The 23158-nt window shown below is 33.3% G+C and overlaps 2 protein-coding genes across 3 annotated transcripts; one reads left to right on the forward strand and one right to left on the reverse strand.

Annotated features, from left to right (window-relative positions):
* Positions 1 to 6458: 6458 nt before the first annotated feature.
* On the reverse strand, positions 6459 to 19275 carry LOC137821958 (kinesin-like protein KIN-6). 2 transcript variants are annotated; one of them, XM_068626782.1, is made up of 23 exons: positions 18754 to 19275; positions 18460 to 18659; positions 17729 to 17852; positions 17545 to 17639; positions 14032 to 14167; positions 13398 to 13463; positions 13168 to 13230; positions 12936 to 12986; positions 12671 to 12753; positions 12443 to 12581; positions 11586 to 11628; positions 11144 to 11298; positions 10820 to 11008; positions 10547 to 10735; positions 9750 to 9859; positions 9561 to 9633; positions 8915 to 9003; positions 8743 to 8818; positions 8523 to 8629; positions 8352 to 8427; positions 7190 to 7341; positions 6993 to 7071; positions 6459 to 6840 (listed from the first exon to the last, which is right to left on the reverse strand). In XM_068626782.1, exons 1-23 carry the CDS (start codon positions 19219 to 19221, stop codon positions 6733 to 6735), a joined length of 2871 nt encoding a protein of 956 aa, XP_068482883.1. In that variant the 5' UTR covers positions 19222 to 19275; the 3' UTR covers positions 6459 to 6732. The 2 variants fall into 2 exon arrangements, with proteins under 2 accessions (XP_068482883.1, XP_068482882.1); XM_068626781.1 differs by having other exon boundaries at positions 11586 to 11646; positions 18754 to 19261.
* A 1330-nt stretch (positions 19276 to 20605) lies between these two features.
* On the forward strand, positions 20606 to 22189 carry LOC137820730 (uncharacterized). The gene is made up of 3 exons (XM_068624950.1): positions 20606 to 20670; positions 20771 to 21347; positions 21443 to 22189. Exons 1-3 carry the CDS (start codon positions 20606 to 20608, stop codon positions 22187 to 22189), a joined length of 1389 nt encoding a protein of 462 aa, XP_068481051.1.
* The last annotated feature ends 969 nt before the right edge of the window (positions 22190 to 23158 follow it).

The raw sequence follows: 23158 nt of genomic DNA on the forward strand, positions 1-23158 counted from the left end.
AAATCTCTGTTACCACATAAGCATCAATACTTAATACAAATACAAACATCAGTTCATACATTACCCTAAATGCATGGATTCAATTCCATACCATTTTCATCATACAATATCATTCAAAACACGATCCACAACATTCAAAAGTCTAATTAACACAAAAAACAACACTTAAATACTAAACCATCAAAATCTAATATTTTTATAAGTTTAAATAATATATAAACAAACGACACAATATATAAACACACAACATCCCTACAAAAGAAATTGAATATTGGTACCATGTCCCCTCCACATCCAAATCTTCTAGCCTAGGGTGCTATTAAAAATTAAAGTTAAATTTCCTTACCTGAAATTCCTTGTTCTGATGGAAATTCTACTTCAGACAGGGGAGTCACTACAAAATTTAAGAACCTAAAACAAGTTATCCAAAAATTATCAAATTTTAGTATGAGCTTAATTAAGTTGATAGAAACACTTTCGGGTAAAAATGTAATCTGACTCCTTAGCTACAACATGACGTGATCAAATTTTGGAATAAATGAGGTATGAGAGAGAAATTTGAAGAAAGAAGAGAGAGGGGAACTTTAGAAAGAGAGCCACATGAAAAAAAAGAGAGAAAAGGAAGTGGTGGTGGGGTTTTTTACGGGAATTACAAACCACCCATAATATATAATCTCACGCACGAGTTGATAACCTCGTTGTGAGAAATGTATTGAAAATTCCACAATAACTATAAATTAGGATATTTTATAATATATAAATGAGTGAAAACCTCATTTTATAAGCAACTTGAATAAATTCACTTCCTAATATTATAAATTCATAAAATAGTTAATATATTTCATATAATTACAAAATTTACCATCAACCATTTACCTTTACAACCAGGAAAGTATTCTAAAGAACTCCATTTTTTTTAGAAGTTTGTACAGATTTTTTTTTTTAAAATATGGAGTATAGGGAAATGGAATGTGTTTGAGCCTAAACAGTGTAAGATGGTATGATTAAAAAAATAATAAAAAAGAGAAAATGATGGTATTAAAGTGAAGTAATTTGAAGGAAGGGGTTTTGGAAGAGAAGAAGCAGAAATCAAAGGATATATAGACATTGTCCCCTTCACGTCTCTGTCACCCATCCCATGCATCGCATCTTCCTTTCTTCACTCAATTCACTCGTTTTTATTATGGACCAAAATCAAATTATTTTCTCAAAAAACATTCATTTCTTTCTTTTTTAAGAAATCATTTCAATAATGCATAACATATAAAAAGTAGTTGTCTTCTATTTGGTTGCTACATCCTTCTGGTTTAGGTCGGGTTTTAAAACTTCAAGTTATAATGTTGACTTATTCTCTCCAAATTTTCATCACAAAACCAACAATAATAACATATTACCAATAAGACACAAATAATAAGGAAACAAATTACAAATCCCCAACAATTAATAGAATAGGGGTGAAAAATTACTGACAAAAGGCACTAGAATAATTTTTTTGAAGATTTTTTTTTTAAATTGTTTTTTTATCAAATAAGTGTTTTATAACTTAAAAAAATACACATAAAACTTTCTAAAGTGGTTTTAAAGTGTAAATTCGGCTTTTTTTTAACATAGTTTTGTGATTATACAAGATTATTCAATATTTATATTTGAGGTTTCTAAAATTATTTAAATATTAAAATAATTGTTAATAATTGAAAAATACTTTTTTAGTTAGTTTTAATTGATGTTATTTTTTAGTTAAATTTTGTAAAAAAATTCAACTAGAATTAACAAAATTTATTTTTATTGTTATATCTGAAATTGTTTTCGGTTACGTCGACTACAAATACTTATGTTTGACATCAATCGGGATTATTTTTATTGACTAAAAATTTTATTTGTTAACTTTTCAATCAATTTAAACTAAAAAATTCTCTTAGCTAATGTTGACCAAAACAGAGAAGAAATGTTGAACAAAAATAGTCAAGAAACAAATGTTAACATATTAGTCATGGATAAAAAAATCAATCATTGAAGATTTTGACCAAAAATAATTACAATCGATTGAAAAAATATAATTCACATATGTAAAAAAGAAGATAGCTTTATCTATATTGACAAAGAAAACTCTCAATTAACATGGATAGAGAAATAACACTATTCAACTAAAAATAAATTCATATTAAAATCAACAAAGAAACCTTAGTCAACATTAAGCATGAAAAGTAATCCTCCAACTTTTGATAAAAAAAAATTCCAACTAACATTGAGAAATATCTCGAGGTATGTTTTCCATCAAATAACTTTAATGCATATTGGTTGAAAAAACACCAAATAGCATTAACTAAAAATAATCTTAATTCACATAAATCTAAAATTAATATGTTTGACATACTGATAATATTCACTAAGAAAATCCTTACTAACTAGTTAGAAAATAATTATGACATACAAAAAATAAATTAATTTCGATAATGTGGATCGGAAATTAAATATAATGTATTTTATTTTAAAAGAAACCTTAACTATCTTTTATAAAAGAATTCTTAAATTATAATGCTAAATTTTGTTGGTTAATTTAACATTATATCGAATTTATATCTAATTAAAATCAAATTAAAAAGACAATATAAATTTGCATGAATTTGAAAGTATAAAAAATTTCAAAAATTACAATTTTAACATAAAACTTGAAATGATCTAATTAATAATTTTTAAAAATCTCATTGCCAAACTTTTATTTGTTCGTTGAGTTAAAAAGGTTGAACATTCTCTATTAACAACTCATTTACATATTAATCATGGACTAAATTGTTTAATTTTAAAAAATTGTATTATTAAATATAAAACTTAAATATTTAAGAGAATCAAAACTGCATGTTTATAAAGTTATGGAAAGTAAAAGTGAATTTATGTTTTTTTTTTCATTTTCTTTTCCAATAAGAATAGAAGTTATGCATCGTAATCATTGAAAACTGTGAATGGATTATTTTGATGTGCGTTGAGAAGAGGACAAAAATTGTGGGTTTTCTGAATGTCTCTTTCAGTAATCATAGAAACACTACTTTCCCTCCTTCTATTTCACTCACAGCCATAAAGATACTATTGCTACAACTCGTGTTTCTGTGTTTAACAAAATGTTTGTAAAAAACAAAGCTTTTAAATACTAAAAATTTTCATAACACGTTTATAGTTTTGGAAGAAATAAAAAATATTAGAAATTCTAACAAGATGGAGAACATTTTATTAACGGAGAGTCAAATTTATAGAAATAAATAATTTATCAATAAAACTAGCAGACAGAAACACACTAGATGTCTCTTTATGACCCATTCACATTTACATGGTTGTTTCTCTTGTCACCCAATCAATTTAGACATCCAATGGTGTAGGCGAAAAATACTGAAAAATACTAAAATGTTCTTAATGAAATTGAAATTAGGTTAAGTCTAACATGCACCCAATCACAACACCCAACCCTCTTCATTTTTGCAAACAATGCAACAACTGCCACCGCCTCCTTCATTTTTGTTTTCACGCTCAATCCAACAACCACCATCATTTTTCCATTCTTCCGTTTGCATTTCTCCTTTGAGGCATTGTATGTGAGGGAGTTTGACAACAACTGAGAACAAAGTCACCGAAGAAGACAATGTGGGTTTTAACATGCCCTGTGCGTTCCAGATACTTTTATACGGAAGTGATTTTTGACTTTCGGATTTTCTTATCCGGAAGTGATTTATGTGCTACGGATGACTTCGTCCAAAAGGTTGTGTATATACTTCCACATCCCTATATCCGAAACACATCTAACTTTTGGATATGTACATCTGAAATGCAGAATCCTATTTTGGATGATGATATCCGTAAGCCATTTTCCTTTTATGGATATGGACGTCCAAAAACTTCAACTGCAAAGGTTAAATAAAACAAGGGCATAATGGGGTTTTAAAAAGTTCATCGGGTGCAGGAAGCAATTGGTTGGGTGCAGGAAGTAATTACCCATTTACATTTGTGCTTTCACTTTTTGGGCCTTAAGTGTGCTGTCCTCTTTGTTCCACAAACAAAACAAAAATGGCTTGTTCACTCCTTAGAAATAGGACTGTTTCTTCCTGCACCTCCATAACTTGTTCTCTCACCTCCATAAGTTTTCGAATTTCCAAAAATGCCCCTTTATAATATTCTGGATTACATAATTCGGAAGTCATTTTTCAAATTTGTAATTAGCTACCGGATTACATAATCCGGAAGCCATTTTTCAGATGCATGATTATTCTCCAGATTACATAATCTGGAAGCCATTTTTCATATGCATGATTATTATCCAGATTACATAATCCGAAAGTCTTATTCAACTTCCAGATTATGTAATCCGGAAGTCTTTTTTAAATGAGTTTCCGAATTACATAATCCGGAAACTATTCTATAGGGGTGACACAAGAAGGACAAAAACGTATTTTCATGTTGTGTATGGAAGTGGCAGAAGATCCGAAAGTCTTTTTTTAAATGAGTTTCCGAATTACATAATCCGGAAACTATTCTATGGGGGTGACACAAGAAGGACAAAAATGTATTTTCATGTTGTGTATGGAAGTGGCAGAAGATCCGGAAGTCTTTTTTTAAATGAGTTTCCGAATTACATAATCCGGAAACTATTCTATGGGGGTGACACAAGAAGGACAAAAACGTATTTTCATGTTGTGTATGGAAGTGGCAGAAGATCCGAAAGTCTTTTTTTAAATGAGTTTCCGAATTACATAATCCGGAAACTATTCTATGGGGATGACACAAGAAGGACAAAAACGTATTTTCATGTTGTGTATGAAAGTGGCTATGAAATTGGCAGAAGAAGATATGAAGGTGGAGGAAGAAACAGTCTAGAAATAGAACCTTTATTAAATAATAGGAAAATTATCTTTTGAGAGCCTATATAGTTGTATATAATTTTTTATGTGATAGATTATTCGTTCACCCTTAAAAACCACTCTGCTCCTTCTGCTGCGGAATCAGTAATAGAAGTTTGATAATATTGTATTCTATTTACAAGAAAGTGTCTTTCAACAGGGAAAAATTAATATAGAATAAAGTTTTTTGCACTATACAAGAAAAATTCTTCCTTATTCGACAAATTTCTTAACCATTTTTACAAGGAAAAAACAATAAGACAGCAAAATTAACTTCTTCATATGCAAAACCAACTTATAAATAATTTTAAAAATATGTATTTTCTATTAGATTCTCCAAAATCTAATTTTTGAATCACGTAAGTTCATTTTAGTTTAAAAAGAAATGAATTTTATTTTTCTTATTTTTCTTTATTCAATGAGTAAGCTTTATGTAAAAATGGTTATTTTTTGGTTTATACTTTATACTTGACCTTACTGACTTTAAAAGAAATATTAATGTTAACTTTTCTAAGTAGTCAATCAAATATTTAATCATAATAAGTTAGATACGATTCAAAATATGTTTCCCATCCTCTTGCACAATTATATTTAAACAATTTTTACATTTAAAAATAGTGAGCAAATATATGATAGATACAATTCAAAATATTTCAAGATTTTAAATTAATTCATATGTTGACAGTAGCATTACAAATTCTATTCGCTCTATTAGTTATAATTTTGTCTTTTCTGTTTTAGTTTACTGTTTTAAATTTCTTATAATGTAGATTTTTTTTTTCTACAACGGTTATTAATAGTCTCTGTTTAATTTTGTGCACACTTTCTCTATTTAGTTTTTCTACAGTAACACGCTCTAGGTAAAATAAAAATTGGTATTTCTCGTATCTTGGTTTTCAGAAAATTGCTGAAAAACAAATAAACTTTTCTTCAAGAGAACGAAGTAACCCAATGTTAGTTTTTGACGACGGAAACTTATCAAATAAAGAAAGACATGGAAATTTCAAAAAACGAGATAAAATATTACAGAAAAGGACTTCAAAATTTCCCTTCTAAGATGCAAAGAAAGTTGCATTTTTAAATAATTTATAAAGTTAATTTATTATCATTAAATAAAATGTAACAAGTACTATCTTTTATTTTAAAAATAATAAATATTTAAAATATATAATAATTAAATTTATAATAGAATAAAAATATTAAAATAATAAATAAATAAAAATAATTAAATTTGAATATACTTCTACTTTGAAATTTTATTTTATTTATTTATTAAGGTTTTATAATATATATTTTTTAATTTAAAAATTATTTTAACTCTAATTTATGTTTATAATTATTATATTAAATATATATTATATTTTTATATTATTAATTAATATTTAATGAAATATTAAATAACTAAAATAATAAAAAATATAACTTTCTATCACATCACTCACAAATTTTCATAAACTTCCTCTTCACTTATTACTCTATTTTCCTTAGTTCAAACAACCTTATTTCCTCTCACTTTTACTCTCTCAAATTATTTCCTTAATTCAAAGGAAGCATAAATACATAATCATGGACGAATGACAAACGAATGAGACGTCATATATACACACAGCTTATACACTTATACACGAGGATTTTGGTTTGTTCCTCGTTATCATCACTGTAAAAGAAAAAAAATTTAATAGGAAACAACCAACTTGTCAGCAGTAAGCAACGAACTCCAATAAATTGGGTAACTGCAACACAAGACAGAAGGTACATTCTAGAGTGGCAAGTCGACACACTGCACAACAAGAACTCAAACATATCTATGATCTACCCCTCACTTTTTTTTCTTGGTTAAATGGCTAAGCTAGCCATGAAGATTGCCTTTTCTAAGTTGCAGCAAATGGAGCAGAGAGATGCTTCCATTCGATCTTTGAGGTTCATGTGCAGCTAACTTCCTTGTGCCCCGATTCCCCTGCAAATGCATAACAGTGTTGTGTGTTTACTCCTAATTCACTGTCCTTTCTCGAACTTTTTAACATAATACAAAGGCTTGTAATCTCGTACGTGTGCACTCTATTTGAAACTTAAGTGACCCAAATTCAAATATTAAATTGTATATGGTACCTTTAATTTCTCAGATTCGTCACAGAGATCAAAGGTACTCAAGTCCCTTGATAACATGGAAGAGGAGGGCATAAGTGTCCTGCTTTCGACAAGCACAAAAAACAAAATATTCGTTAATGCTGAGGAAAAACAGAATGTACAAGGTTTAAAGTGTTAAACACCACTGGATACTCTTCTACCATAAATACACCACGGACCTTTTTGGCTTAGGAGGTTTGCGAGAGATATCCACACCAATCTTATCACGTGGATCACCCACAGGGTTGTCTGTTTTAGTGGATGAAGCATCTTTGGGTGACGAAGGATCCAAATTTTCATCTTCTGTTGATGATGACGAAACGAACAATTTCTAAAAGGCGAAATAAATGTCATGTAAGATTTTCATGTTCAATTAATATGCACAATGGTTGTTTATAGAGCATTGGTAGAACCATTTGTCCATCTCTTAATGACTATTTTATCAATTTTATTTATATGGCAGAAACCCGTTATGCATCTTTTTTCTAAAAATTCACCACATTCTTTGGTTGAAATAGTTGTTGAAAAATCCTTCTAAACAATTTCCCAGGCTTAATAATTTAAAAACATTGGTTTTTTCATCAGTCTAGGTCAATTCTGCAGTGTCCTTTTTTTTTTTTAAATTTCCATTCAAAAAAGAATAGTACATAAATTTAGTTCATAAAATTATTTGCACCATTCAATTTAATTTTATAATTACCAAGAGTCCATTTGTTTTAGTTTGTAATTTCATGGAGTAAAATGACCATTATTTGATAATTTCAGGAACAAATGTGAACTTTTTGTAATTTTTGACACCAAATTGACTGATAGCTATAATTTCAAAGGCTGATTTATCACTCAAAAAGTAAAGTTGAAAGCCATAATTGGATGAACAATAGAAGCATATTTAGTCCCTCCATCCTCACCCAATTTTCATTTCCGTTATAATCATAATTAGACTCTATATAAAATATCACTTACCAAAATGTAGGTTCTTTGATCAATATATATATTCGTGAACCTTTAATTAAGCATTTAAACTATGATAACCACACCTTTGTGACAAACTAATTTTTTGTTTGATCCTTGTTGAATTCAACTTGTGCATTCAAATTAATGAGTAGTACTTACTAACAATACACTAAGAGATCAAGCTAACCTAGCTTTCTCTTTAGCTGAGTTTATTTCATGTCAACCTGATTTCCTGAACTACATGCACACTCATTCTGAACCCTAGTTAATTATTGAACTGTTAAAATTTGAACTCAGTTAAGGCACAATCCATCCTTCAATGAAGCAACATGTAAACTAAGGCAAATTGACTCAAATACCCATCAACATAAAAGAATTTCAACTTACACTTGGTATCTTGCGCACAGCCTCAACCTCCAAAGCAATATGATCCTCTGCTTTTGACAAAGAGATTGAAATTTCCCTGTAACATCACAACAAGCAAGGATCAATGAGAAAGTATATTAGTTCACAACCAATAAAAAAAAATATGAGCTAATCATTCTTCGTAATACTAACCTATCCGACTTTTCAGAATCTAACTGTCTACCGGAAGTACCAAGTGTAAGCTCTTCATCTGACTGATCAACTCTAACCTCAGACAGTGACAGCGCATCAAATGATTCCTAGAGGGAATGGACAACCAAATATTTTCAAGAGAGAATTAATACGGGTGATCCTCCAAGTAAATTGTAAAGTTAAGCGAACTGGCTCATTAACATATAGAATGTCAACTTACACTCGATATGATACACACAGCCTCAACCTCCAAAGCATTATTGTCCCCAGCTTTTAGCAAGGAGGTTGAAATTTTCCTATGCCATTACAACAGGCAAGCGTTAAGGAATCAGTGTATTAGTTCAAAGCCAAGAAAAAAAATGCATGGGCTCATCAGTCTTCATAATACTAACCTATCTGACACTTCCGCATCTAGCTGTGTACAGGAAGTACCAACTGTAGGCTGTTCATCGGACTGGTCAAGTCTAGCCTTAGACGATGACTGTGCATCAGTTGATTCCCAGAAAGAATGAAAAATCACACCAAATGCATGGTCACTTGCAATCAGAATACAGCTTACATATAGTTTCAAGAAAGAACTAGCGGATGAACCTTCTCCCGCCATAAATACACAAACCATGATAGTTAAGTTAATTCACACATGAGATGAGGTACCTCAAGCAGTATAACAGTTTTATTCTGATCTGCTGAAGCCTAATTTAACTGATAACAAGACATTAAACCGAAAACCCAAAAATATATTTAATAAGACATTGAGCCTAATTTAGCTGATAATAGCAACCACTATATGTTAGAGGAAAGTAGGATTTGGAAAACATGTTAATCTATCAACTGCTTCAAGCTAACATATGTCAACCTGAATTCCTTAACTATATGAAGGATCATTCTCAAGCTAAAGCATGGTTCATCATTTAACTAACAAGACCTGACATATGGAAACAACAATTCAAGCAAATCAACAGTTCATTTCTCCTTCAATAAATCAAAACAAGAAAATAGACACATGCAAGAATTAAACAAATGGAAGAGTCAACTCACGCTAAGTATCTTGCTCCCATCATCAACCTTCAAAGCACTATGATGCTCTGGTTTTGACAAGGACAAAGTCTCCCTATATTATTACACCAGGTAGAAATTAGGAACAAGCATATTTGTCAAAACTCCAAATCCAAGAAAGATAACCGGGAGCTACATTTGAAAGATCACACTGTTCATAAAAATACTAACCTATCTGTGTTTTCAGAATCTAACAGCGTACAGGAAGTACTGAGCACTAGCCCCTCTTCATCAGACTGGTCAACTCTAGCCAAAAATGAGGACTCTGCGTGAAATGTTTCCTGGAAAGAAAGGAACCAATTACATATAACATTGCAATCTGACTAAAGTTTGGACATATTTTTCGGATTTAGAAAAAATCTAGTGAGTGAATCATTTCATATAATATCCACAAACTACATTTAGGCCAATTCACCCATTAGATGGGATGATTTTAGTGGTATAATTGTGTTAATTTAATTAAGTGAAGCCTAAATTAACCTGCTAACAAAACATTAAACCATGACTGAGCAACAACTACATGTTAGAGGTAAGAGTTGGCAAAACAGGTTAGCCAATTATTAGGTTCAACATAGGTTGCACTACATGAAATTATTTCGTGTCAACCCAACTTCCTCAACTACATGAACAATACTCCTTCTCAAACTAAATTTATTATCGAAACAGCAAATCACGAATGAACCAACAAATATAGTTCGAGCAGATTGACACTTGCACTAAGGAGTTACCAAATCCTAAAAGCAAAGAATCATTGCATATAGCGAAGTTAAAGAGCAACTAATTTCCAGAGCTGACAGCCTAGTTTCCCCTTATGCTCAGTAGTTATTTGATACAGTGACCTTATACCCCATACAGAATATCAGCTCTTGACCATCATATTTAAGGTGAACGTGCAATGAAGTTGCATATATGTAAACCTCACTAATTTTCATACAAGAAAGCAGGAATTTTGTAATACTGCACTCAACCTCTTGCTCTGAATTATGTGGTTGAGCCAGACTGACTGACGAACTATCTTCAGGATCATTTTTTATTTTTCCTACTTTGCAGCAAGTACAACATGCCTTAAACTCGTTCAACTGTGTTTCTATCTCCAAGTATTTTGTCTTTTCATTCCCAATGCTTTCTTTGAGACTTTCAATTTCCATTTCTGCAACCTGATTATGAATAAATAAATGCATAATGTAAACCTCACTAATTTTCATACAAGAAAGCAGGAATTTTGTAATACTGCACTCAACCTCTTGCTCTGAATTATGTGGTTGAGCCAGACTGACTGACGAACTATCTTCAGGATCATTTTTTATTTTTCCTACTTTGCAGCAAGTACAACGTGCCTTAAACTCGTTCAACTGTGTTTCTATCTCCAAGTATTTTGTCTTTTCATTCCCAATGCTTTCTTTGAGACTTTCTATTTCCATTTCTGCAACCTGATTATGAATAAATAAATGCATTATGTACAGATACATGGATTGTCAACAAACACCAGTCACAGCACTCTAATGAATCAGGAAAAAAAAAATTAATGATCACTTTAAAAAAACATACTTCCTTTTTCTTATTACCTTCAACTTGGAATTATATTGCTTCAGAACATTCCATATAACTTTTGCAAAATTCTGCATAATAATGTGGCTTCTCTCACTCGGGACTTGCCTATCAAACTCCGATTCGAAAGAGACAGAACTATTAGCATCTAATTTTCCGAGTGCTGAAGTGTCTGCACAAAATCAAAGTCAGGACTGGTAATAATTACCGGACCAAAGGATAAAAAATTTCCAAATTAGAACAATGTAAGAACTGCCTAGATTTAGAATGCAAAAAATTAAATCTCACTCAGATGTTTGAACATTGGGTTCCTCCATCTTGAAGGTCCAATGTTCAAATTGATCTATATATAGGAAATGCATTGGGTTATGCTACCCTTGACTTTGTTGTGCAGCCTCCCGTTAAGGGAAAAAAACAGAACAGATAAATTTTACACAGTTTTCAAATGTCCTGTACTACCTTTTGTAATGTTTTCCCGTTCTTCAACATTTCTTTTATCGTTCTGAGGACAAAAAAAAATCTATAATGGATTAATAAGTAAAACTGAAATAAAAACAAAATTTATTCAGTCCATAATCTACAATTAAGATGGTTACACAAATGGAACATCCTAACAAAAAACTTGTGATCATACAAATAAATGAGAAGACAATGATCATTTTGAGGGTAACGAATTTCAAAATTGGTTAAAGTGAAGGACACACAAAGTATACAGGGTATATCAACAGTCAGGATCAAAAGTTTATCATAATTAGCACACCATGCTAGGAACTATTTAATTTCAGACAAACATAAGGTATTTAACACAAAGATGGAGTTCTGACCTTTATGTAATCTATTTAGCCTCTGTGTGCATAATGTTAATTTATTCTTGTTAGTTAAACCACAAGGTATATCTAAATGCAAAACAATGACTTTCCACCACATGTTCCCATATCCCAAGTCCCATTTCTCCTTTTCTTTAATTAACATCTGATTCCCTTTCTTTTTTGTCTCCACTACATAGACATTCTTAATTTTAAAAATTCACATTAACAAAATCCTGAATATTTTTCATGCAGATTTCTGGCAATTCATAGATGTAAATTGTCTTTTAACACACGACTTCATAAAACCTCACAACCTATTCTATATAGCAAAATTGTTTATACTAAGAGGCCAATGTCAATGTCATACACTATAAAATAATGTTTATGCCACCTATTCACATACCATTTCTTATATGTACGTGCAACATATTCATAAGTAATTTTATGACAATCTCAACAAGCTCTTCTATTTTAAACAAGGAGTCAAGCTAGGATGTAGAAGAAAACCTGCTCAGTATGTTCACTAACAAGTCTCATTCTCTTCAAATTTTCTGATAAAGGTGATAGTTTTGCATCATCCATTATTGATGAAGCTTGGTAATGCCTTTTTTTGGGAACTATATTTGATGGTTCAACTTCATTATACCTAACAGAACAATTATAGAAACTTAGAAATCAATCTGAGACAAACATGAAATCCAAGTAAGATCATGCAATGAAAATGAAGAAGTTCACTTGATCTGCATGTAAGGAGAAGCTTGTCTAAGTAAGTAAGAATTATCGAGATAATCTTCTTCTCCAAGTTTTGCTGTTAAAATCTATGAATACAAGAAGTAAAAGTTAACAAAATGAATAAGTAAAATTGATGATTTTGAAGAAAAAAAAAATCAAATTTATACCAGAGATGCATAGGATTCTCATGAAAGGACAACCCCCATATAGGTAAGTTTAACTTTGATCAGCTTGGAGAAAATGAAGTTTGAAAGCAGTATATACATACCAAGGACATGCGCTTCTTGCCCTCCAAATAGTCTCGCAGGTACTTGGTTAACTGCATTAGCGTTAGACAAAGGCAAATTTGTTAGAAGTAGTAACTCCCCCAATTTCATTGTCTAAAAGAGATTCCTTAGCAGAGAAAATGATAATCTTTTAGCCTATTTTTGTTGATATAACATTAGCAGATACAACTAAAGTACATAAAAAAATAAAAATTACATTATTAAAAAAATTACCATGGAGCTTTGGAAGTGTTTCTGCAATGGTTTCTTGGGATTCTTTTGGTGCTCCAGTAGCGACTTAAAACAACAAAATAATTCATAAAGTAAGAGGAATGTAAAGGCAGAAGAGAAAATATATTCAAATTGTCCAAATTCGTTGATAGTAGTATAAAAATAAATAGATGTTTTCTAGCTACGAAAAGCACAATAACTTGGATTCATAGCTTGAAGTATAGGCTACATACTCTTAAGCATAAGCCAAACACCATTAATGTGTTGTTGATAAAATTGCTTTCAAGCAATCTTGCTCCCTACAACATCACAAAAAAAGGCTGAGATGGAGTTAATACACACATATATATACAATGGCAACCACCCATATTACTCAAGGAAGATGCAGATTCACTGGAAGGATCAATCAACCCCACTAAAAAAATTGTAGTAAAACTTGCAAATTGGATTCAAGAAATGATGACAGATTGGTTTTTAGAAATTTGTACACAATTCTATTATAATTACGAGGCTTTGCATTTCTATTAGAGATTCTAATGTTAAACTTTATCCAGACACAGAAGAATTTCACTCTAGTAATTAGTACAGACTTGTACTTTCAAACATTATGAAACCTTCGAAGTAAAATTGATAGAAATCAAGACCAATTTCTTATTGGAGCACTAAAATCATGGTTCATAGAATATGCAGGCTCATTAATTTCTCTAAGCTATCGGCTAAAAAAGATAATATATCTGTTCTATGAAAGACAGCAAAGAGGATAATGATACATTTAAGAGATCATTTATATTATATTCCAAAAATGAAAACACAATGCCCCAAATCAAGCCTATTTGCTCATAACAGTAAGAAAAAAATAAAATGAACCTGATTCCCTGTTCTTTTTTCTCTTTCAGCCCCAGCAAGGTCAATGATAGTCAAAACAGCACTGTTTGACTTAGGATTGACCGCCCCTTTACATTTTGGGGGAGCATCACGAATGTTAATAATGCACTGTGACCGGCTGCATGTACAAAAGAAAAGAAAAATAAAAACCTTGAGATGAAATTATTGGTTGCATAATCTCAAAGCTACTAACAATTTATGATTTGTATAACAACTTGTAACCCATCCTACAAAATTTAACTGGACTACCTCCTACATCCAGCTCAATATTCAGAATAAATTCTCAGTTGCACTTCATGGTCAATCTTTTTCTTTTCTTCTCATTTCTGGATGAAATCAACTATGGTTTAGCATCCTAAAAGGTTAATGATAGGAACTCTTTTTTATTGAAATTCAAGTAAAAAACTTCAGGGATCATCAACCACTCACTACAAGTCTCAGAAGAAACAGAAAACGTCAAACAATAAGACCAAAACCTTAGAATAAGGAACTACCCTGTGGAAACAGCTACCCCCAAAATATCCCAAATGAATCCCCCTCACCCTCCACTTCCTCATATCCTCACTCCCTTGAGCTGATTTCCGCATCTCTCTCCTCTCTCCTTTTGCCAAATATGCAGTTTTTATGATCCTGCATAACCATTGTCTCCTCCTTACTTCCCATTTTATCCCTATGTGGCTTTTTTCTCCGATAGTAGTGTTTCAGTGGAGGCCCATCGAGCTGCACCTGATACCCAAGAATCACATCCACCTTAAATCGAACAAGAAATAATCCTAAACCACTTTCAAATTAGGTAGTCCCAATTCAACCCTTTGTCACACCCCTTGACTACCCACTAACCTCCTCCAACTTAAAAAAAAATGCACCTTTGATGCCTCTGTTGGGATTTTAAGCTCCGCCAAAACTGGGGACAAAAAGTTATGGCATGCCCACCATAAAAATAACTCTCTTCCCTGCTCTAATACTCCATAGCTTCAAGGAGTTATTTGTGGTAAGCCATCAATAAATTGACATTCAGTTGGACCTCAGTCATCCATAGGATCTTCTTCCATACTATCCTCATCGTCTCTAACCAAAATTACATGGAGTTGCTTGTTTCAACAAATGTGGCCCGAATTAATCTTCCCATCACAATGAAAACACGACCCTCGTCGTCTCTTCTCTTTTTCATCCTCCTCCATCAATTTCTTAGAGCTCAACCTTCTCTAATTGGAACTCTCAACATTGTCTTCCTTGTTTCCTTGGATCTCACTCGACTTCCAACAGATGGGCGAATGGACATCCGTTGTCCGTAGGAATGAGAGGATTCAGTCCTTATCCCTTTTTGAGCCCTAACCCTCTTTCTAAACCATGGGGTTTTATTGTCACTAGGCCCAACTCCTACACCCAAGAGTCTATTAGAGTGATCCAATAGTCAATTCTTCTTTATCTTCTATGTCATCTCCATTACAATGTGCAAGTCACGCAAACCAATCATCCTCACTTCTACTTTGATTTCATCTTTTAATCCATTTTGAAGAGCTTTGATCATGAATTCTTTGTTCGTGAAACTCAACAGAGTTGAGTGTAACTCAAACTACTCTTGATACTCAATAATTGAGTCCCTTTTCTTTAGTCCCATCAAGACTTCATATGGATTCTCCAAAGATAACATCTGAAACTGACCAAGAATTGCTTGTTAAAATATCGACCACATTGCTGACAACACTGTGGTTCCCACCATTGGTAAGAGTTCAATTTTCGTCCTTATACACAAACCATTGTGACTGACCCATGCAGATTGTCTCCTTTAAGGTATGGCACTTCTACTTGTTTCACCTGCTTCTCCCTTCTTATCTCCAATGTTCATCATTGTCATTGCTTGCACCTTCCTTACCCACCCTATCTTTCCTAATTGTGGTGTCAAATTGCTCTATCATTGTCTGCTTCATCTCTTTCATCTATGACAGAACTCTTCCTAAACGAAATTGTGCACTCCTTCAAGCCTCCCTTCAACACTTTCTAAATGATTCCACATTCTTGTAGCAACCATCATGCTTCCAGGATATAAGTAAAATTTTAAGGATCAATATCTAGTTATAAGTCTCGACAAAGAGAATACCAAACAATAAGATCAAAACCAGAGAGTTAGAACTTGCCTTTTGGCAATAGCTACCCCCAAAATATCCCAAGTGAATCCTCCTTCCCTCCTCATCCTTCACTTCCTTATATCCTCCCTCCCTTGAGCTGATTTCTACATCTCTCTCTCCTCTCTCCTTTTGGTATGTATGTAGTTTGTTATGATATTGCATAACCATTGTGTTCTCCTTACCCATTTTATCCCTATCTATTTTTCTTCTCCGACTTGGGGGGCACTTTGTTCAGGCCCATTAGTGAACATGCTACATGATTTGATAGAAATATTTCCATTCTAGCATAAGTCTCCTCCTACACACATTGAGCTAGTTACTAGAGATACAATATCCTCCAACAAAATAACTCATTGCATGGTTCAAACAATCTCTGCCTAATGTCAATCTAATAATGGGAAGAAAACGTTGCCAACAACAAAGCCATTTTGCTTTTAGAAATGCTAGCAATACATTGATAAGCACACAAGTACTTGGGGAACTCACCTTAATAAGCTAGCTATTAATATAGGAGAACCAAACGCTTAAATACTTCACGGAATATCTCATTATATGGGACTTAAGTATCCTATCGTACCCAAGCCCCTAACATAGTACAACCCCTTCTCAACGACTTTCAATCTACGATACTTCACTCAACTTTCTAGTTGATCGAAAATCTCCACCAACCCTCCATAGGTAGCCTTCTCCAAAACACTATCAATCAGTTTCAACACCAATTGATAAGCACCCAAGTAGTAGGAGAATTCACCCTTAAATAATGGGTATTTAAGGTAACTATTGGGGAGGGGGACCAAGCACTTAAATACTCATCCTAACCTCATGTGGGACTCAAGCATCCCATAATACCAAAATCCCTATCATAGCATTGCCCATGAAAGTTGACATCATGCAGCTTTCACCCTATCAAACCAACCAAATGGTAACTTTTTTCTCTTTTTGATAGCTTCACTCATACAATTATCTAGTTTACACCTTAATTCAGCCTATAGATAAACCTTTTCGTAGTCCGAACCTAAATAAAGCACCCATTATTAGGACTTAGGTACAAGAGGAGAATTCAACCCAAAAAGATTAGTTTGTTAGAAAATAAAATCTCAAGACTTAAGTACCCAATTAAGCAACATTATCACACCCCTAATACCCAAGTCTCTATAATATACTTTGAAACACTACTATTATTAGAAATCACAAAATTTTATAGGTCTAACTTCTTATAGTTTCACTTGTGAATTTATAGTTTTTAATACATTTTAACTTATGATACAAAGAACATTAGAAGAGGTGTTTTTTTAGCATTCCTCTTTTATTTTTATAGTTTTTAGAGAAGGACAAGACATTCCGACATCCCTATGTAACATCCTACCTCGACTGACTGTTAGTGTTTGTCATTGCAGTAGCACGTTTAAGCGCTGCTTGTGCAATCAAGGACTCTGCCTGTTCCGTGTTAGAGATGGGAACCTGTTCAGACAAGCACAACAAACATAAAATCAACACCAACCATATTACACACAGCTGGGAAAAGCAAATACACAGAAGTAGCTTTATACCTCTTTCAATCCCTTCACAGTAGATTGATGCATGCTTATTTCACCTCCATCTGATAACAAATCAAACAGTTTCTCTGCTTTACCCCGTTCAGAACATATCTCAAATATTGACATGTAAAAGGTTCTGCAGATTACACATAGGCACAAAATTGGCATTTTATTCAATCAAATAACAAACTCAACCAATGTTGCAGACTGTTCTTCAAACTCTAAATCTTGACACTGTACTACCATGTTTGTGTTGACAGTGATAATAATGTTGTGCTATCAAAGTTTACCCATTACATAAGTTTAGTGTGTGTGGGTCAGTATTTGCAAATTTGATTTTGAATGAAATTGATTTTGGAGTGAAGCAATTCATGCATAAGTAATACCAAATTCAGAGTAAAACGAAATATAAATTACAAAAGTGAGTTAAAGTTGCTTCTACTCAAAAATAATTCTGGACACAACCAAACATGTGATCATTTGCGTAATATCTCGTTACCTAACATTTCAATGTAATTTGGATAACTCAACGTAAACCCAAACAGGAACTTAGTGTGTGTTTGATTTGGTGTTTAGTGCTTTTGATCTACGTTGGGAAAGAATAGAAGTTATTCAAAGCAACTTCAGTTTATATGTGGATCTCGAATCCGCGTTCCATTGTATCCCACAGCAGTTAGATATCTATTGCTTTCAAATATCACGCTTAACATCAATTTACTGTAACCAAATACAAGGCACAATACCTAGATGTTTGTTTGGCATGTGGCTCAGCGTCCTCAAAAATATGGCGTAGGGCAAGAGGTACCATTCCAGGATCCCTAGGGGTTCCAAACACGGTGTGAGTCTTCCCAGACCCACTAGGTCCCAATGCAGCAAGCATTCCACTTTTACCCCCAAGAAACTCCTCCACCAAAGGTTTCACCATTCTCTCATACACTTGAAACTAAATTCTCCATCACACTGCTATAGTTAGCAAAGGGAAAGAAGAAGAAAAAACGCCAATGACGAAAAACTGAAAATGGAGAGAACATTGCTACCTGAGATGAGTCCGAAGAGAAAACGTGCGAGAAGCCTCCGTAAGTCTCCGATTTGATTCGCTTCGATTCATGCCAGCTAACGGGAGTTGATAACGTCACTGACTGTGAGTCATTAACCGTTATACACGCGGTGGAGTTCTTGCTCTTCGAAACTTTAGCCCCCGCCACGGGCACGTTCTTTTTCGCGGGGTTCTTAGGCCACGCGCTCTTACCTATCACGCGAGGAGCCTGAATGGGCGAAGAGGAAAGAGGTCGAATTCGGAGAAAAACCTTTAAGTTTTCGTTCTCCGGTGACGTCGAGGGGTTTTGTTGCGTTTGTGCCGGCAAAACGTCGTCGTTTGGAAATGACGATATTTCGGGTAAGTCGAAGCTTTTCGGCGTCATTTTGGGAGTGGCGCGAGCTCTCCGGGGAGGGTTCCGGCGAACGGTGATTGTGCCGGGGCACGGTGGCGAAGTGTTGGGATCCATAGTTTTTGTCCGTTGAACTCAAAAGAGCGGAAGTTTGAGGTTTAAAGTTGGTACTCTTTAAACTTATGTTTAGTTCATAAAATATTCAAAATTCAAAATTTTAATCATAACATCATTTTTTTTAACTTTATTGTAATTTTTATTTGAGTACATAAGTTTTATAAAACTTTCATATTAGTAATTTTTTAAAACTTCTTAAAAGAATAGTTATTTTTAAAATAAAATTAATAGTTTTATTCTTAAAAGTTTATTTTAAAGTGTATATAATATAATATCAGTATATTTCAATGATTTTCTTTTATAAAAATCAAATGTCAAAATTATTATTTGAATATGACTTTTTTTTTAAAAATGTTCTTATATGAAATATAATGGAATGTGAAGAATTAACTATTCCTGTTTTTAAATATTAATTTTGTATATAAACAAAAATATTTTTCATTTGCATCAATAGAAATATTATGAATGTGGATAGATAAATGTGTTTATTTTCGATTCCAATTTTATAAAAAAAATGTGTTGAAAGTTAAACATATACATAATTAATTATGTTATTACATTATACGACTATATAATCTATTATTTGCATTTTTTATTATGATGTAATAATTATAGATAATTAAAATAATAAATAAAAATGTAAATAACTTCATATTTATATTCCTTTTTTATTGCTAGGTCAAAAGGTCAAGTCGAAAGGTTGAGTGTAAAAAATATAAATAAATAAAATTTTAATTAGTTACTGTAGCAAAACCCGTAATAATATGACCCAAATTAACATGTGTGTGTTTAAAAAATGTTAGGTACAAAAAGAAAAACTCAATTAGGTTATGAGTTCGATAAGAGAACATTATAAATAGGTCATCAATTTAAGAGGCATGTAAAGCGAATTTATCTGATAATTATATAAAACAGATTCTGACTTTGGCATTGGAGCGTCTTGCAGGTACACACACCCAACCGTGAGAGGAGAAGCCGAGAGATTCAGTAGATCCAGCCCAATCAAGTGAGTTTGTCATACTATTTAGCTCAACCTAAAGTTAAAGATGTGGACCAACAGCCCAACCCGGGAAGTGGACCAACAACACAAATCGAGAAGTGGACCAAAAGCCCAACCCGAGAATAGAGACTGAAAAGCCCAAAGAGTCTGAGAAGTCAACACATTTTGCTGAAAAGGAGAATAATTTCTTGGCCCTTTGCAAGAACATTTTGGTGCCCACCGTGGGGTTGAGAAACAAGTTTGTTGAAGGGGGCAAGAAGATGAGTGAAGGAAGAAAGCAGAACATGGAACAAGAAGTTGATCTAAATACGATGTCGATAGTTAAGCCGAGAGAGTTGCAAAGAGAACTCGAAACACTAAAGAAACAATGAAGAGGAGTTAAGCATGCTGAGAGCAAAGAACGCCTACATGAAACAGAAGTTCAATGAAGAGACAATTTTAAACTCATCGTTTGAAACTGTTCAACCGAGAATGCAAACCCATGAAAGAGTAAGCAACAAGAAATAGATTGCCAGAAACCTCTGTTATATGTGTTGTATTGTCTGTTAGAAAACATCCATTTTCTGATATTATTGTGGAAACTCCATTGCCTGAAAATTGGAAGAATTTGATTATAGACAAGTACGATGGGAGAACAAATTCCGATGAGCATATTGCAGTTTACACAACTCATATTAGTTTGTACACGTGGAATGATGTTGTTATGTGTCGAGTGTTTCCAACAACCCTGAAAGGAGCACCTTTAAGTTGGTTCACCCCGCTACCACCGCTATGTATTGATTGTTTTGATACCTTGGTAGAGAAGTTTGGAGCAAAGTTTGCAACAAGCCGGCCACATCACTTAACATCAATTGCATTGGTAAACATAAGGCAGGAAAGGGGTGAATCTTTAAGAACATTTATGGAGCGATTTGGAAAGGTGGCACTGAGTATCCGCAATCTCAGTCCGGAAGTCACAATGCATCACATGATTACCACGCTAAAACCGGTACCATTTGCCGATAGTCTTTGCAAAAAGCCAGCAACTAATCTTAATGAATTAAGACAACGAGCATCAAAGTTTATGCAGATGGAAGAGTTGAGAGAATTTCGCAATCAGGCAAAGGCAGATGGAGGCAATAAGAGGGTACCCAAGAAGGAAGGAGGACACTTATCTAGAAAAGGAAGAGAAGAATTTCGAAGCCGAAAGTTCCAACAATATAAACCATTGAGTACAAATAGAGCGAGAATTTACAAGAGGCAATGGTAGCAAAGATAATCCCAACACCAAGGAAGACAAGAACCCCAAAAAGAGCAGATCATAGTAAACATTGTGAATATCTTAAGAACCATGGTCATCATACAGAAGAATGTGTAGCTTTGAAGGATAGAATTGAAGAATTAATCCAAGCTGGGCAGTTGAGGCGTTTTGTTAAGGACGAAGATATAAGAATGATACGAAGTCCAGAAAAAGAGCCGAGAGGTAGAGAACTTGGGGAAAGGAGGGAGGAACGATTCAAAAGGAGAGATAACAGGAGGATAGATAGAAGAGGCGAAAGAAGAGAAGGAAGAATGGAGGAAAGAAACGAAAGAAGTTATCATAGTTTTCAGCCGATAAGAAGTAGAGAAAGAAGTATGGGAAGACCTGTTAGAGGTTTCATTAATACGAACTCTGTAGGTTTTTTTGGAAGAGAGTCCTCATCTGCAAGGAAGCAACATTGGAGAAATGCTAGAATGGTTAACCATGTTTTTAAAAAGTTTACTTTGCCACCTATACTTTTTACTGGTGAAGATTTCCAAGAGATTGATCCTGATCATGACAAACCAACGGTGATAACAGTAGAAATTGCAAAGTATGTCGTTATGAAGACTCTTGTCGATCAAGGTAGTTCAATGGATATATTATTTTGGGAAACCTTTCGCAAGTTACATTTGAAGGAAGAAGATATGGTGCTTTTTCGGGAACAAATAGTTGGATTCTCAGGATAGAGGGTGGATACGAAAGGATACATTGATTTAACAACAACATTTGGGAGAAGAAATGCAACAAAGAAGATTAAAATTAGGTACTTAGTTGAACAAATTAGGGGCTATAATGTCGACACCACACTTGGCCATGAAATTTCCAACTGAGAATGGTGAGATATCAAATATTTATGTTGATCAGAGAGTCGCCCGAGAATGTTATGCGGCAGGATTGAAAATGAAAAATTCAAGAACAACAACAAATATAGAGGATAGCAGGAACATGATGGCTATGATAGACTTAGATCCAAGAATGAATTATGGGGAAAGGTGGAAACCAAAAGAAGAGACGACGTCTATAGGTGGAAGTCTACCTGAAGAATTGGCGAGTAGATTGATTGCAATATGAAGAAGAAATAAAGATTTGTTTGCATGGAAGACAATCGACATGTCAGAAATAGACCCTGATGTCATTTCTCACAAGTTATTTGTTTATCGAGAAGCGAAGCTGGTAGCACAAAAAAGAAGGAAATTGGGGGAAGAGAGGCGAAAGGTAGCTTTTGAAGAAACTGAGAAGTTATTACAAGCTGATTTTATTCAGGAAGCTCAATATACAACGTGGTTAGCGAATGTGGTGCTTGTTAAAAAAGCAAATGGGAAATGTGTACTGATTATACTAACTTAAATAAAGCATGTCCAAATGATTCATATCCATTTCTGAGTATTGATAGATTGGTTGATGGAGCTTTCGACCAGGCAGTGATGAGTTTTTTAGATGCTTATTCCGGTTATAACCAGATACAAATGTATGGGCCTGATATACCCAAAACAACTTTCACTACTGAAATGGATAACTATTGTTACAAAGTTATGCCTTTTGGTTTGAAAAATGCGGGAGCTACATACCAAAGATTGATGGATAAGGTGTTTAAGGAGCAGATTGGGAGGAATATGGAGGTTTATGATGATGACATGATTGTTAAATCATGTATG

Source organism: Phaseolus vulgaris, chromosome 9 (assembly GCF_000499845.2).
Source record: "Phaseolus vulgaris cultivar G19833 chromosome 9, P. vulgaris v2.0, whole genome shotgun sequence".
Lineage (NCBI taxonomy): Eukaryota > Viridiplantae > Streptophyta > Magnoliopsida > Fabales > Fabaceae > Phaseolus > Phaseolus vulgaris.

Coding starts and splice junctions, on each gene's coding strand:
- LOC137821958 (XM_068626781.1), bottom strand. CDS start 19,221: ATGGATCCCAACACTTCGCCACCGTGCCCCGGCACAATCACCGTTCGC. Junction 11,647..12,442: donor TTAGTGAACATACTGAGCAG/GTTTTCTTCTAC, acceptor AATCCATTATAG/ATTTTTTTTTGTCCTCAGAA. Junction 7,342..8,351: donor CTGTGCGCAAGATACCAAGT/GTAAGTTGAAAT, acceptor TTCGCCTTTTAG/AAATTGTTCGTTTCGTCATC.
- LOC137820730 (XM_068624950.1), top strand. CDS start 20,606: ATGCTGAGAGCAAAGAACGCCTACATGAAACAGAAGTTCAATGAAGAG. Junction 20,671..20,770: donor GAGACAATTTTAAACTCATC/GTTTGAAACTGT, acceptor ATTGTCTGTTAG/AAAACATCCATTTTCTGATA. Junction 21,348..21,442: donor CAGATGGAGGCAATAAGAGG/GTACCCAAGAAG, acceptor GAGTACAAATAG/AGCGAGAATTTACAAGAGGC.